At 42.3% G+C, this 15,688-nt stretch overlaps 1 protein-coding gene across 1 annotated transcript in view; it reads left to right on the forward strand.

Moving 5' to 3' along the window:
- Positions 1 to 5,900: 5,900 nt before the first annotated feature.
- Positions 5,901 to 15,688, forward strand: part of Ryr2 (ryanodine receptor 2) — a 424,465-nt gene continuing 414,677 nt past the window's right edge. The window contains exons 1-2 of the mRNA XM_028769855.1: positions 5,901 to 5,975; positions 10,095 to 10,103. Of these exons, the coding sequence (XP_028625688.1) occupies positions 5,901 to 5,975; positions 10,095 to 10,103 (84 nt within the window). The remainder of the gene's footprint in view (positions 5,976 to 10,094; positions 10,104 to 15,688) is intronic.

The following is a 15,688-nucleotide window of genomic DNA, read 5'->3' on the forward strand; positions in this document are numbered from 1 at the left end:
GTTACTGGTGGCATGATTTGTATATTTATTACTGACAGGAGGCAGTCATTGTGTTTCAAAATAGATTGCTATCTTTGAGAACAGTACACAGTGCACATGGAAATTCTGTTTTCTTAGGAAAACACCTAAGGCACTCTCTAGGCACCTTAGGGTTCATGAGAACAAACACTTGACGGGACCTGTCTGCGCTAATGGTGTCCCCTACGAATCCAGCCCGTCCCACCTGTAATCGTCATTTGGGAATCTCTGGGATGCTAGTTCACCAAGGGACAAAGAAATGATGAGTGGAGAAGTGTATGGTATTTGAACAGGATAAAACTCTGCAGAAGGAAGCGAGGCCAGATTTCATTTCCAGGGCTGTCATCAGACACGGTGTGGGGTAGGCCACATTGTATTCGGTTCTAGTCAGAAGCATGGATTGATTGGCAGAGGTGGGTCCAAGAGTACAGCATTTTAGTTAGGATACGTAGGTTCTTGATCTGTAGTGTAGTGATATGATCAGTGATAATGTGCTGATGGGCTATCGAGAAGGCTCAGCAGGTAAATGACCTCGAGCACAAACCTGATGAGCTAAGTTTGATCCCCATTCAATCCCTGGATCTCACAAGGTGACAGAGAGAACCAACTCCCAAAACTCTGACTGCTATCACCATCACTACCACCACCACCATCACCTTCATCACCACCATCACACACACATGCACATATGCACAAACACACGTACACACAAACACACATACACACACATATATACACAAACACACACTCCGAAACGCTTTTTGAAAAAAGAGAAGAAAGTAAAAAAAAAAATGTGTTTGAAAACTTCTAAGAAAATCAATTTTAAATCTTTTCATTTGATGTTCAATATATCATGCATGAATGCTTTCTCAAATTAAAATATTCTTAAGCAATTGACAGTAATGTTCTCTAGTAGTAATTTTAATTTTGTGGGGGCATTTAATTATGTGTGTGCTGGTACATGCCTGGGCATGTGTGTACATGCTGGTGCACATGTAGGGGTGTGTATGTGTGCTGGTGTATGTGTGGGTGTGTGACATGTGTGTACGCATGCAAATGGAGGCTTTGGACAGCAGCTATCTTGTTGTTTTGAGATAGGTTTCTCAGTGTCCTGGAACTCACTAGTTCCACTTGGCCAGCGGGCAGCTGGTCTTTCTCCCTCTGTCTGCCCAATGCCCGGATTACAGACAGGAGCTACCACCTGGGTTCTTTTACATGGGTTCTGGGGCTTGAACTTGTATCCTCTGAATTACAAGGCAAGCACTTTACCAACTGACATAGTGCCTCAGCTTAGACACACCATGTTTTAAAACAAAGGTTATCCATTTACCAAGTGCAGGTTCAGTCCTGTTTCTGATAGTGCTTAATAAAAGTCACTTGGCCATTGATAAATCGTTAGATTTTAAATCATATTCCTTAAATTATGGCTCCTTATCTCATGGAGCACATTTGATTTTTCTTGTTCATGAATTAATGGCAGGGTCATTTTAAGAATATCATTTTAGCATGATATATGGGGTGGCAAGATTGTTTATGTGGTTGATTGAATTGCCTAGTCTCTAAGCAGCTATATAGCAAATATGAAAGGACTCTATACTTTTGGTCTTTTTAATGTCTGGCGTTCCTTGTTTGATTTTTTTTTTAAAGCCAGTTAAATGTTTTACTGAATAAGTATGAAGAGAATTAGCAAGTTCCTTTTTAAAACTTCAGCAAATACCGTTCTTGTTGGCTACATGTGTTTAGATATGTGGTAGAGAACCAGTCTTATGGACATGAGTCCCTAATACGAATGTTGTGCCTTTTTAGATTTTGTTTCACAAACACCAGCTAAGACTTTGAACTAGAATATAGCAAAGGGGTATAGGCACAGGCGTACTTTTCCACATTATCTGATAAAGGGCAATGTATAAGAAATTATAATCCATGGACAGGAAGTCTGGACCAACTGACCTATATAAAAGGCTTGTGCTCATGACAGTGTCATGGTGGCTCAGTAGTCCCACGCTTTCAAGCCTGTAATGCTCCCATCCAACCTCATTTCACTTTGCCCTTTGAAAGGTGATGTCGTGAATAACCGTTTTCTCCACTGTGGATGAGGGCGTGAAGGGTACTCACTTAGCATTTCTGGAACTTCCCTGGGCTGTGAATGTAAAATTGGCTTATTTTCACCAATACCACTGTTCTCTAGCTTGCTTCAAATGAATTAATTGTGTACAGTAACTTCTTTATTCTGTATGAGGAAATGTGAACAGAGGGAGGTTTTGGGTGCTGCCATGATGGAAAGTTGTGTTGGACACACTTCAGCCTTCCTGTCTACCTCATCCTCCACAGGATGGGGATGTGTAACGTAAGCCGTGTGTAGCTGAGGTTTCCATTTCTTGCACAGAGGGAACAGATACAGAAGGAGAAAACCAGGGATTTTTATGGGAAAGGAAAGCAAAGACAGAAGAAATGCTGCCTTGCAGTAATGGCACGTCTGCTAGTCAATCCTGTACTGCAGTGGATATTGTGACTCTGTGTCTGTGCTCCAATCCATTTTAATGCCTAAAAGGTGTTTAATTTTACTGTGCAAACTTAGGCTGTTTATACAGATCCAGAGGGCACCATTTCCTTCTTGGATTTTTTTTTCTTGTGCAAACTTCATTTGTTTGAGCAAATCTTTTTATTTTTAAAAAGCAATAAAGAGATTTTTATATTGTAAATGACAGTTCTAGATAACTTCTAGCTTCTTAGTAAATTTGTATTCATTTTTGATTCTCTCTCTCTCTCTCTCTCTCTCTCTCTCTCTCTCTTTCTGTGTGTGTGTGTGTGTGTGTGTGTGTGTGACTGAGCTTACACATGCCTATGTCAGGGTTGGAGCTATCCTGTTCTATTATTCTCCAACTTTCTCTCTTGAGACAAGTTTGCTTTCTGGACCTGGAGGTAGACTGGCAAGGTCTCCAGCCTTAGTCACCTTCCTGTCCATACCTCACACAGTGCTGGGATTACAGACAAATGTGGCACTGTGCCCTGCTTTTTATATGGATGCTGAGCATCAAAGTCAGGGTCTCATGCTTGTGCAGTAGACACTGTTACCGGTGGAACCATCTCCTCAGCCATTGTGTGAATTTTGATGATGTGTTTCTTCTGGGTGAATCTCTAATAGATGTATTCTGTGCTATCACATAGCTCAGCTTAGTATGGTCATATGTCAGCCAAGAATAATGGTGACTGGGCCTCTTCTTCCCAGATTGGTCATTATATACTTTAAATCTTAGGTATGATTCCTTGGAGTATTCCCTAGGAATTATACATCTTTTTGAATGTGAGTTGATAAGATATTAAGCAAACCCAAGCTTCACCTTCAGTTTGACTCTGCCAGCCATTCTAATGTGAATTGTAGACATGATGTAGGTGTTACCAGTCAAGTTGGATTGGATGTAGATGTTGTATTTTTGACCCCGTGTCACACGTATTCCAGGCTGACTTTGGACTTGTGATCCTCTTGTCTCTACTTCCCAAATGGTAGAATTATTGGTGTTTGCCTGGTTTATTTGCTACTTCAGGCCAGCTAAATGTTCTGTTTAGATTTCTTTGTCAACTTGAAACTAGCCAGGATCTTCTGGAAAGAAGGAAGAGAGATAATGCTTTCATTAGATGGGCCAGTCAACAAGTCTCTCAGACATTTTCTTGATTAATGACAGATGTATGAGGGCCCAGCTCACTGTGGGTGATACCATCCTGGGCTGCGTGGGGTCTTGAGTTGTCTAAGAATGCAGGCTGAACAAGGCAGTAAGTAGTCCCCCTCCAAGGCTTCTGCCTCTGAATTCCTGCCCTATTTGAGGTCCAGCCTTGGCTTCCCACAATGACCCAGCATATATAAGCCAAATAAACATTTCCCCAAATCTACCCAGGTTGTTTTTGGTCATAGTCTCTATAGTGACAACAGAAACCCTGACTGAGAGACTAGGCAAGCAGTCTTCATCAACTGAGCTATATCCGGAGCTAGATATTTGACTCAGAGCCTCAGAGCTGGAGTCCAATTGAACTTTGCTTAACTCAGTGGGTAGAACTTGACTCATCCAGCCTCCTGGGCAGTCTAGTATGATGTTTTCTTAGTAAGATAATTAGCAGTAAAGTACCCCAAATCGAGAAAGCTTAACAAGCTCTTTTTTAAAAAGGAGTCCCAGGAAAGCAGTGTGATATTTGTAGAAATAGAAGCTTTCTGTTTCTACCTTTAGTGTCCCAGAGCCTTTCCACCCTTTAGGAGCATAGGTGCTTTATACTAGGGAACTGTAGCATGAAATATTAAAAAGGCAATCCACTTTATGTCGGCAAGGCACTGGCGGACAGCCCGACCTGTTTTCATCTCAACAGACTCTCTGACCCAGAGCTCTGAAATCTCTCCACCCAGCTCGCCGAGTCCTAAGTGGGCCACTGCCACGCCAGCCCACACTTCCAAATTTCTGTGGCTGGCTGGGGTGCCTGCCATGGTACCTTTTCTCTGGAACTCAATTGAGTCTCTGTGTGAAGGAAAACACCACATAATCTTAGTTTAGAATCAAAAGACAACATAATCTCTAAGTGCAGCAACTAGCATCCTAATGTTGTAAGCTATTTTAAGTTACAGATCCTCCAGTAGTGCATCCTGGGGGATCCGCCACCTGAACCGGGGGCCTCCGCTACCTACATTTTTGTCTCCATCATCTGCAGTCCACCAGCCATGGCTCCTCCCCTCTTCCACCATCCCTTTCTCTGACCTGGAAGTCCCGCCTACTAGCCCAGTGATTGGTTCCTTGAAATCTTTATTTATTAGAGGAAGGTTCACATGACGTCACCTGAGTATGTGTAACCCTCTTCTCTTTCATGCTTGGGATGGAATCCTGGGCCTGGTGAGTGCTAGATGAGTACTCTGCCACTACTATACCTCCAAACTTCTGATTGTCACTTCTCTACATGAGGATGCCAGTACATTAGTCAGTTGTCTGGGAACTGTTGCTGTTCTTCTTCTGAAGGCAAGGGCATCCATCACTTGTATACAGCAGCATGAGTTATGAGGCCCTTGAGTCGCCCAGTAATGCCAGTGGCCTCTTACCTATACAGTGGCTGAGTCTTCTTTTCTGCATTTTTTTTTTTAAGCCTGGTAGTTTTCAGTTCTTGTTTTCTCCCTATGTTTGTTTTGTTTTTTACATAGGAACGCTATCCTACCTCACCTCTTTCCTTTTAAAACAATGTGCATTTGGATGGCTTGATTTAAGGAATGCTTTTTGAGTCAATAGAGCTAGCCATGTAATAGAGAATCTAAGGCATTTGATTGCCAGCTTTAGCTGAAGATAAATATAAAAATTTGCTTAACTTATGACTTTATTTTTTATGATCCTGCATGTTATTTTTAAATGATCATTGGTTATTAATCAAAAGATATCTTTAAAATATTTTTATTTTGTTTAAATTTATACAGAAACTAGTATAATTTTTTTTAACTTTCATCTGCTTCCTATTTTAATTTGATCAGTTGTTGCTTCTTTTCCTGATTATATTGGGGATTGGGGGCAAGTGTTGGGGACTGAACCCAGGATCTGGTACACCTTGGACAAGAACTGTAAGCCTCATCATGCCCTTAGTTTTATAGAAAAGATTTTTAGCACCACGTCATGTCCCTTGTCATAAATAGTTCATATATTTTTAAATGAGAATACTTATGAAGAAGGAAAAAAGAAAAGAATTACTCAAAAGAATTAAATAGCCCAGAAGAGGAAGCTTTCAGAGCTTTGAAAAGTATTTCTTTCTCGAAAATCCTTGTAGCCAAGTTACACTTTTCTTGTCACATTCTTTTGATCTCAGGTTTTATACGATTTCCCCTCCCCACTCTTCAGGTTTTAAATAACAGGGCTTGCGTAATTATGGCGCCCACTATGGCTCAGCCATTCATTGCAGAAGGGGTCCTGTTGGGGCTGATCTTGAATAAGGCAGTTACAGTAATTCTACAGGGAAGGAAAGAAAGCTCAGGCCCACTCAGATGTCACAGTCCAGTGGGCTGCTGGTGGGTTCCAAACTCCATTGTGTCCTGCCTCTAGCTGTCACCAGCGCCATCTACCTTCCACAGTTAGGGAAAGGGTTCTGATGACAGCTTAACTAGCAGCCTTTGGTGGCCATTTATAGCACCCTGAGAAGCCACACAAAAGAGAATTGTTCTGTGGAATAAAGACCTCTCCTTGGGCAGCCATTTAGGCGGCTAGACAAAGGAAGAGCCTCCCTTGGTAGTGTGGAAGGAAAAGAGAGTCCCACTGAGAGGGACCTGTAGCTGGTTCCTGAAGAAGCTGCTGGTATTTTAGGTGGCTCTTCAGTACCAACTGCACCAGTCCAGCGAGCTGAGCAGACCGCAGGCTCTGTAAGGCTCAACACACCACAAATACAAGTCCTGAAGCATAAGGGTTTATAGGCCCTTGGAAAGTTAAAATGAAGGATTGATTCATTTGAAAAAGCCTACAAGAAGACCTACAGAGTGAACTAATGTGTGCCCATGGGGCCTCACAGAGACTGAACTACCAATCAAAGAGCATGCAGGGGCTGGACTTAGGGCTCCTACATATTTGTAGCAGATGTGCAGCTTGGCCTTCATGTGGGTTCCCTAACAATTGGAGCAGGGCTGTCTCTGACTCTGTTGCCAGCCATTGGATCCCCTCCCCCTACCTGGACTACCTTACCTGGTTAGGCCTTAGTGGGAGAGTTCTTGCTGGGACTAGATGTTTTAGGGTAGGATGGTACACAAGGGGGCTTCCCCTTCTCTGAGGAGAAGAGCAGGGTGTAATCAGGGAAGGGATTTGTGAGAGTGGGGCTTGGAGGAGAGGAAGAAGGGAGGGCTCTGACTGGGATACAATGTGAATGAATAAATAAATAAATAAATAAATAAATAAATTGTGGGGGGAAATCCATCCATTTCAGAGGAGAAATCAGACTTGGAGTTCTGTGCCATTCACCAACCACAGTAGCATCTTTGCAGACATCTGCAGCATGAACTCTGGGACAGTTTCCTGGTTTTATCCCCACCCCCACCACCAGTAGTCTCTTGTATAGCTGATATATGAGCTTGCAATGCACACGGTCCACCTTCCTGTTGCTGGAGAAGTAGGAAGTCATAGAATTGTTCATCTGATCTACAATCCAGGTAAATCAGTGCAGGCAGGGAGCAGCCCAGTTTTCACGACAAGAGAAGCTGGTAATTCAGTTTGTGTTGTTAAGGACTTAGAAAGATGGCCAGACATGAAGTGTCCTGACGGACAATATTTTTAATCTCAAGATAAAAAGATGATTGATGAACTACATCCATCTTAGATCAGATATTGAATTGCAAGAGTTGATTCAATTGCTGATGAGAAGTTTGAGAAGATCAGGGCTTTTGGGCTGCTCACAGGGGCCTTTTCTTTTTTTCCCTCTAAGTGACATCTTCCTTAGCACCTGACTGCCTGCTGTGACTGCTTCTGGTCTTCCTCAGGATCCAGTCTCAATGTTCTGCTTTGCCATGCTGCAGAGTGCCTGTGACTTTGTCTGTGATCTCTATTGCTAGTCCATGGTGTTTGATGTAGGTGTTAACAATTGTTAACTCCTGGAAGGCATTTCATAATTTCATATGTTCTATTTAATTTCAGCTTTATGATAACCAGGAGGTGTGAATAAGGGAACAAGTTAACGCTTTATTTCTTTGTGTGGCTATGTGTATGTGTGTTCAAGTATGCAGGTGAATGTGTATGCAGGTTTATTTATGTGTATGCTGGTCAGTTTGTGTAGAGACCAAGTGTGTGTGTGTGTGTGTGTCTGTGTGTGTGTGGTGTATGACTCAGTCTCTTATTCTTTGTGAAGATTTTCAATATAGCATAGCAAACTATTCTGGCTAGTCAGGAAGCCCTGAGATCCACCTGCCTCTGCCTCCCCAGTGCTTGCTGGGATTGCAAGAGCACATCACCAACCTTGGTCTTCATGTGGGTGCTAGGGATTGAACCTGGCTCCTCGTGACTGTACAGAAAGTGCTTTATAGGTGATCCTTTTCCCCATCCCTTTGGTAAGGTTTTATGGGTATTATTTTCATCTTCCTCTTTTTACTTATTCATGCATCTAGTGTTTACCATATCTGCTGCATTACAGATGTGATAAGAGACACAAATGAGAATAAGACAGGAAGTTTATTCTCAAAGAATATAATTCGAGTAGCAGAGAGCCGTGGAGAGAGTCCTGCAGAACATACCAAGTCACGATGCCCATAAACAAGCCTGTCTGCCTAACTCATGTTTGATGGGGTGAATTTATTCTGTACATATGTGTCTATAGAGAATGAAAACAGTCTCTTCTCACACATGTCCAGTGGTGCTGGGATGTGAGACTCTGAGGGAAGGGTAAAGGGACAGCAGGTTTTGAGTCTGTGAAAATAAAATCTAGAGAGAATGCACTGCTGTTTTGTCCAACAGGGCATTAAAACAGGGATCCGGGGAGATCACCTGAAAGAGAAGATGGGGGAACAGGCGAACACAAGGAACATAGCTTGTCTATAGGCTGATCAAACCGTAATTTTTACTTTTTCACACACAGGTTATATACACAAAAAGGCAGGATGTGGGGAATGGGATGACATAGGAATGTGGGTGTTCAGGGGGAGTACAGATATCTTCCAGAACCGAGTGTCAGCTAGGTGAAGGTTCAGGGGGCAGACCACTATGACTCTGCCTATGATTCACTTGTCTTTATCTAAGTAGGTACTATCCACCAAGGTTACATATCTTACAAGGCCTATGAGTAGCAAGGCTTGGCAGTCTTCCACCGAAGCTGCTGCTTACAATAACTCCCAGCTATCTGTTTCAGTGTTTTTCCACAGAGACCCAAGACTTGATGCTAGCAGGCATATATGTCAGGCCTATTGCTGATTTTAGGCCTATGGCTCATTTTAGGCCTTCAGTGTATAAGCAGGGCTGCTCCCGACACACTGCAATAGGCTTCGCTGGGATGCTCATGGCATGGCTTCCCTCCTGCTGCTAGACTGTCACCCTGATCTGTCATACCATATAGCACACATCTCCTTATAATCAGCAACCCACTGTTCTCTCTCCCCAAGTGGCTTCTGAGTACTTGGTGGGGGGTGGGCGCTAGTTGACGGCCTTTTTAGAATACTTGGCACATCCAGTCCATTCACACAACTGATATTTTTGAACCTCTACTCAGCACCCCACCTCTCTGACTTGCTGATAACACGTATTCACAAAGGATAAACGTGTATCACGAGGTATGTGTGACTAATGGCCTTGATGCTTCTGTGTTTCCCTTGGTGCTTCACCCTCCTCTCCTTCTCCACAAGCAGAGGTTCTCAACCTTCCTAATGCTGCAGCACTTTAATACAGTTCCTTATGTTGTGGTGACCCACACTCAACCATAAAATTATTTTTGTTGCTACCTCATAACTGTAATTTTGCCACTGTTATGAATCACAATGTAAACTTCTGTGTTTTCTGATGGTCTTTGGGGGGTCATGACCCACAGCTTGAGAAGCATTGCTAAGATGTCTTCCTTCTGCTTCCATATGCATTCCATTGTCTTCCCACTTATATACCAGCTAAACTCCCAAGACCAACACCATGACTCTTGTCTTAGGCTGCCACTTCTATCTGGGCTCTGGATTCCAGGTGCAGATGCTCGAGTCACAGTTCCTGCCTGCATCATGGGCTGTTTCTCCTTGTTAAGTGTTCTCCCATCAGATGCCATATATAGCAATGGTTACTCTTACATACATCAAGAATATGTGTCTTGGATCTTACCCTTGGTTACCCCTGTGGGTTCAGGTAGACAGTTATTATGAGAGATTGCTTTCCCTCTATGGCCTATTTAAATAATCACATTCTACCCTTCCTTTGTTTTATTTGGATGCATGTGTGTGTGTACATGTGGTATGGTGAGTATGTGTACATGTGGTATGGTGTGCATGTGTGTGCACATGTGCATGTGTGCATGCTCACATGCAGTGCATGTGTGTGTACATATTTTACCATCTGTCCTTTATTTCCATGAGGTCAGTTTCATCTATTTGAGTATCCTTTCTATACCCCTATCTGTAGTTCCTGAGAGTTCCTAAGTAATAAAGTATTCTCCTCCCCAATCTAGTACCCCTTTTCCTAACTGTGTACCCTCTCCTCTCCATCTACTGCTCTGTTTGTTGAGAATGCATTTGAGACTCTGACCACGTGTATCACCTTGCCTCTGCCACATCCATTCCATCTTAAATAGATCTTTCTATTTCTCTTCTACAGGCACTTGAGGAATTCACTAAGACGCTATCAAATGGTACAGCAATTCTTTCTTCTCAGTTGGTACCTGCTTAGCATTCTCCATAGTTCAAGGATTACTCTCTCTTTTTCTTTATTGGCTATGTATTTCATTTGGCTCTTGACTTTCCTCTGACTTACTTTCCTTTAACTATCTTTGTTGAATTCCCTGCGCCTAGAACTCTTGATGTTGATAAGCTACAAATTGAGTTTGAGGCCTTTTGTCTTTTTTATCCACCCGTGATCTTGAATAGTATTGTCTTTAAATATGTTCTTTACTTTGAAGAAACTCATCAGCAGCCATGACATTTCCCCCTCAATTCCAGATTTGTGAATCTAGACACCTGCTTGGCCTCTCCATTGGATGAAAGGCCCTGTAAGTCACATGCAAACTGACCTTCAGCATCTTCCCAGATGCAAGATGCCCTTCCTAGGTGTCACTCATCTCAGTTCGTGATATCACTGTCTACCCAGGTGTTGGGCTGTAAAACCTTGTGATCATTCTTCTCCTCTCTGTCTACCCCACATCAGCAAATCCCATTGATTCTACTTTTAAATGACTTCTCACTAACATGTATAAATGTGATATTAATGTTAGGTACTGTCTTTTTTTTTTTTTTGATGTGGACACAGTAACAAGCTCTTTTACACACAGAATGGTAGGCCAAGCGAGGCTTTTAGATTTGATAGATGCTAAAGTCTGCGATTCCTCTGTTTGCTGCTGATGCTCATCTTGGTTGGCTATGTGTCAAAGCCCTTTCTGTGGTCTACAAGGCCCTCTGGAAGGATTCTGCTGCATCTCTGTCCCGTTTCCTTTCACTCCTCTCAGTGCCCCCTTCCCCTTGCAGAGTCCCCAAGCTTTCTCTTTGCTGGATAGTATGTTTATTATACTTTCCAGCTGGGATATTTCACACACTCACTCGTAGCTTTGTACAGATCATCGTTAGTGTCATTAGAGAAGTCAGCTCTGGCTACCCTATAACACACCCCTTTATTTTTCTTGATGTTTCCACCTTGTGCTGCTTTTCTTCTTGAATCAGCTTCATAACCACATGTTTTCTCGATATCAGTACCTACCCCGAGCATAAACTCCTTGGCTGCAAGAACTTGCTTTGTCTTGTGTTTAGTAAATGAATTTAGTCCTTTCAATTATAGGAAGGAGGAGGGAACAGTTACTTACCATCTTTTTATATTCTGGACACCGTTTCTTGGGTGCTTTGTACAAATTATATTTATGATTAATATAGTTTCTTAAAGCAATCTTTTACAACAGGATTTCATTTATTTTCATAGATTAGAAAATAAAGGAAAGACAGAAAGACAGGGCAGAGGGAAAGAAAGAAAGAAAGAAAGAAAGAAAGAAAGAAAGAAAGAAAGGGAGGAAGGAAGGAAAGGGAGGGAGGAAAGGGAGGGAGGAGGGAGGGAGGGAGGGAGGGAGAGAGGGAGGAAGGAAGGAAGGAAGGAAGGAAGGAAGGAAGGAAGGAAGGAAGGAAGCCATTATGAACACAAAGGGAAATAGGAGGCACTGGGATTTGAACCCTGGGTGTGGCTCCTCAATAGTAATACTTAATGGGTGTTGCTTTGAGCTGCTAACTTATAACTGAGGATGAGTCACTACAAGGGACTATTATGGAATGACTGTCTGTCTAATAATGAGAGCTTTGAGGGAGAGCGGTAGACTCAGTGCCCAGGACTTCCTCGATGGATCCCCACTATCGACAGGGGACAAGGGCTGGAAACCCAGCTCCTTGATTTGGCCCCAAGTTGTTCCTTGTGCCCAGCTACAAGATTTCAGTGGCATAGAATCTTCATGTGTGAGTAAGTCTCTTCTGTTTCTGTCCATTTGATTTGAGCCTCGTTAACTTGCTGATACTCTTGTGATCTCAAGGCCAAACTTTTGAAAATCCAGTTCTAAAACTTAAACCCTGAATTTTCCTTGTGGTATAAGTTACCCTTTAGCTGATATCTACAGCATCAGTACACTCCCAAGAAAAACAGCTGAGTGGAAACCGCTACTTTACTAGGGCTGGTTTTTTATTTGTTTGTTTGTTTTTGTTTTCTGCGTCATTGCCCCATCTTGATTCATAGCATGGATAGATGATGGTTGGGTATAAACTCCTAGCTCACTGAAGGATTTCCAAGCCAAAGAAAAGCCCTCATCCGTAATGTTTACTGTTTGTAAGAAAAGATAATTCCAAAGACAATGAAATTGTGGGAGTTGTAGTGTCTGCTACACTGGATGGTTGTTAACATTTTAATTAAATAATTGGATTTATCGTTAGCAAGAAAGAAAGTTTCATAATTTCATCAGCAACAGAAATGCATGGAATGTTGGACTAGAAAATGTCTATTTTGTTATATTTTCCCAAAGCAAATCTATGAATGCACAGACAGAGACTGCGCCTGTGTACAGAGTATGGATGCATAGATGGAAATTAGCACAGAGCTATGGATGTTGATAGAGTCTGTGCCTGTGAAAACAGCTATGGGTGCATAGGTAGAGGCTATGCCCATGCACTGAGCTATAGATGAATAGAGATTATAGCCGCACACAGAGCTATAGATGAATAGAGATTATAGCCGCACACAGAGCTATAGATGAATAGAGATTATAGCCGCACACAGAGCTATAGATGCAGATAGATGGATGCACAGATAGATGCTATGCTCACATGTGCATGGCAGTCAGAAGACTGACATCAGAACATGCCCTGGAGAGAAAGTCATACACCCTTATAGCAATCATATTAGATCAAGCTTCTTGTATTTGTTGAAAGCTCTTTGCTGGTTACCCTCTTACAGTGGATACTATGTATTTGTCTGGATTACTGTTATATTACCTACTGCATCCTGAAAATTTGACCTTGTTTCATACAATCTAAGAGAAATATGTTCGCTGAAGGTCACTGCATAGTGCACACAGAAAGGATGATGTTCTCGAAGGTTAAATTGCCTTATCTTGAAAGAATGAGATGCATGCATAGATTCAGATCTTAAAAATTGCCTCTAAAATTAACCTCTCCACATCCTCTTGTAGAACAGTCTCTACTTAGGCAATGAACAGTCTTTTCAGTATCCTTCCTTAAAATGTGCCTTTATTAGCATTCTGCTTAAAAATGAATGCTTCTCAGAATCCTTACTCAAAATGCTAGGTCATTAGTATACTGTAGTTTTCCTTTTGGAATTTTCACATGGATTGTGTCAAGTGACTGGGGTATGGGGCTTAGAGTTTCCTGGCACTTGCTTTTTGTGGGCTTTGTCAGTATTTTGAAGGGAAGAGGATGGTGTCCAATATTATAAATATGCATATGTCAATGATCATACCACACTAAACACATGATCTCCTCTAAAATATAAGTATAACTAAACTAATATGATAATATGTACATATATTTATAAGCTCCATATGTATGTCCTATTTGTTCTATATAGATACTAAATATTTTAAGGTACTATCTATAAATATGTTTAATTTGTATGGAAACAGATAGCAGTTGTAGATTAGGCATTGCCAGAATAGACACTAAAGAGTCAACATATTTGAATTTTTTTTGTTGCTATCTTAATACTTTATTTGAGGATTTGGCGATGTAGCTTATAGTTGGTAGAGTGCTTGCCTAACATTCAGAATGCCCTGGATTCAACTGTAAACCATATAAACATGACGGTAGCTGGCTCATGCTGGTAATTTCAGCTCTTGGAAGGTAGAGGCCGGAGAATTAGAAGTTCAAGGTCACCCTTGGGCTGCAATGTATCAGGCAAGCCTGGGCTACAGGTCACATCTATCTCACTGTCTTGTGGCCACATGCACCCCTCCCATTTGTCCTACAAATGTACAAATATGCTCTCTTCTGTCTCAGAAACTAAAATTGATGCTTGAGCTCTCCTAGGATGGAGATATTATTGGTGGCAAAGCTACTCTGCTTGTCTCTGTGTGGATGTAGATCTTTTATGCATGAATAGAAACATATTTTCTGTTGTCATCTCTTTGATCTACTTGTAGGTGTGAGGGGGTCAGATAGCTTTCTCAGACTCAGCACATTTATAAAGATGAGTGTAATAGATGTCTTGATAAATGGGCCAGTCTTCAGTGCCAAGCGAGAGATGCAGGCCACAGAGGTGGCTACTTGATTCATGATGCCTTTAGTTGAAAGGTAGAAATAGATGCATTCTCTGCTCCCCTTCTCCTCTGAGTGGGTAGGGGCTCCCCTGGGTATCCCCCTCCCCACACCTTGGCACTTCAAGTCTCTGCAAGGCTAGATGCTTCCTTTCCCACTGAGGCCAGACAAGGCAACCCAGCTAGAAGAACGTATTCCACGGACAGGCATCAGCTTTTGGGATAGCCCCTGTCCCAGCTGTGCAGGACCCACATGAAGGCCAAGCTGAACATCTGTTATGTATGAGCGGGGAGGCCTAAGTCCAGCCCGTGTGTGTTCTTTGATTGGTGGTTCAGACTCTGAGAGCCCCAAAGGGTCCAGGTTAATTGACTCTGCTGGTCTTCCTATTCTCTTATAGTGGAATACTACTGAAAACTTACTACCTTCAATAAAGATCAAATTACATGTTCATCTCTAAAGTACTTTCTGCTAATTAACATAATATCGAACCTATTTTAAGTCTAAATCTCCTGTGTGTGTGCACACATCTGCATTCACATGTGTGTGTGTGGTATACATGTGTGTACGTGTGTTTGCATGTGAGAGTGTTCGAGTACATGTGCATATGTGAGCACGTGCATACAGGGGCCTGAGGTTGACACTGAGTGTCTTCCTCTGTTGCTCTCCATCTTATATATTGAGGCAGGGTCTCTTGTTGAACCAGGAGTTTACCATCTTGACTAGTCGTTTTAGCTAGTTTGCTCCCCAGGATTGCTTGTCTCTGCCTCAGCATGGCACTACAGGTGGGTTGTTACACCCAGCCAGCTTTTGCTTGGGTTCTGGGGAATCCGACTCTAATCTATTCTTGCACAGTGAATGAATTACTCACTAAGCTATCTCCCTAGCCCTCCCTTTATCTTTTACTCACCCTAAGTTCCATGTTGCCAAAGCTGTTAAGCTATTTCAGAAATGTAAACTAGTTTCAAGAATTTATAAGAAGAAAGGAATTTCCTTTGGCTCACGGTTTGTGAGACCCTTTCTTTTACTTTGGTGTCTATCAGGATGTGCATTTTGTTATGTTTCAGAGGCTTCATGATCGTATCTTCATTTTGACATATAGTTTGGAATACTAGATAAGACACATCTAGTTCACTGTCATACAACTGCACAGAGCCAGATAGCTGCACAGTGCCACTGTCATACAGCTGTACAGTGCCAGACAGCTGCACACTGCCAGACAGCTGCATAGTGCCACTGCCAGACAGCTGTACAGTGCCAGACAGCTGCACA

Source organism: Grammomys surdaster, unplaced genomic scaffold, assembly GCF_004785775.1.
Source record: "Grammomys surdaster isolate TR1022 unplaced genomic scaffold, NIH_TR_1.0 194, whole genome shotgun sequence".
Classification (NCBI taxonomy): Eukaryota; Metazoa; Chordata; class Mammalia; order Rodentia; family Muridae; genus Grammomys; species Grammomys surdaster.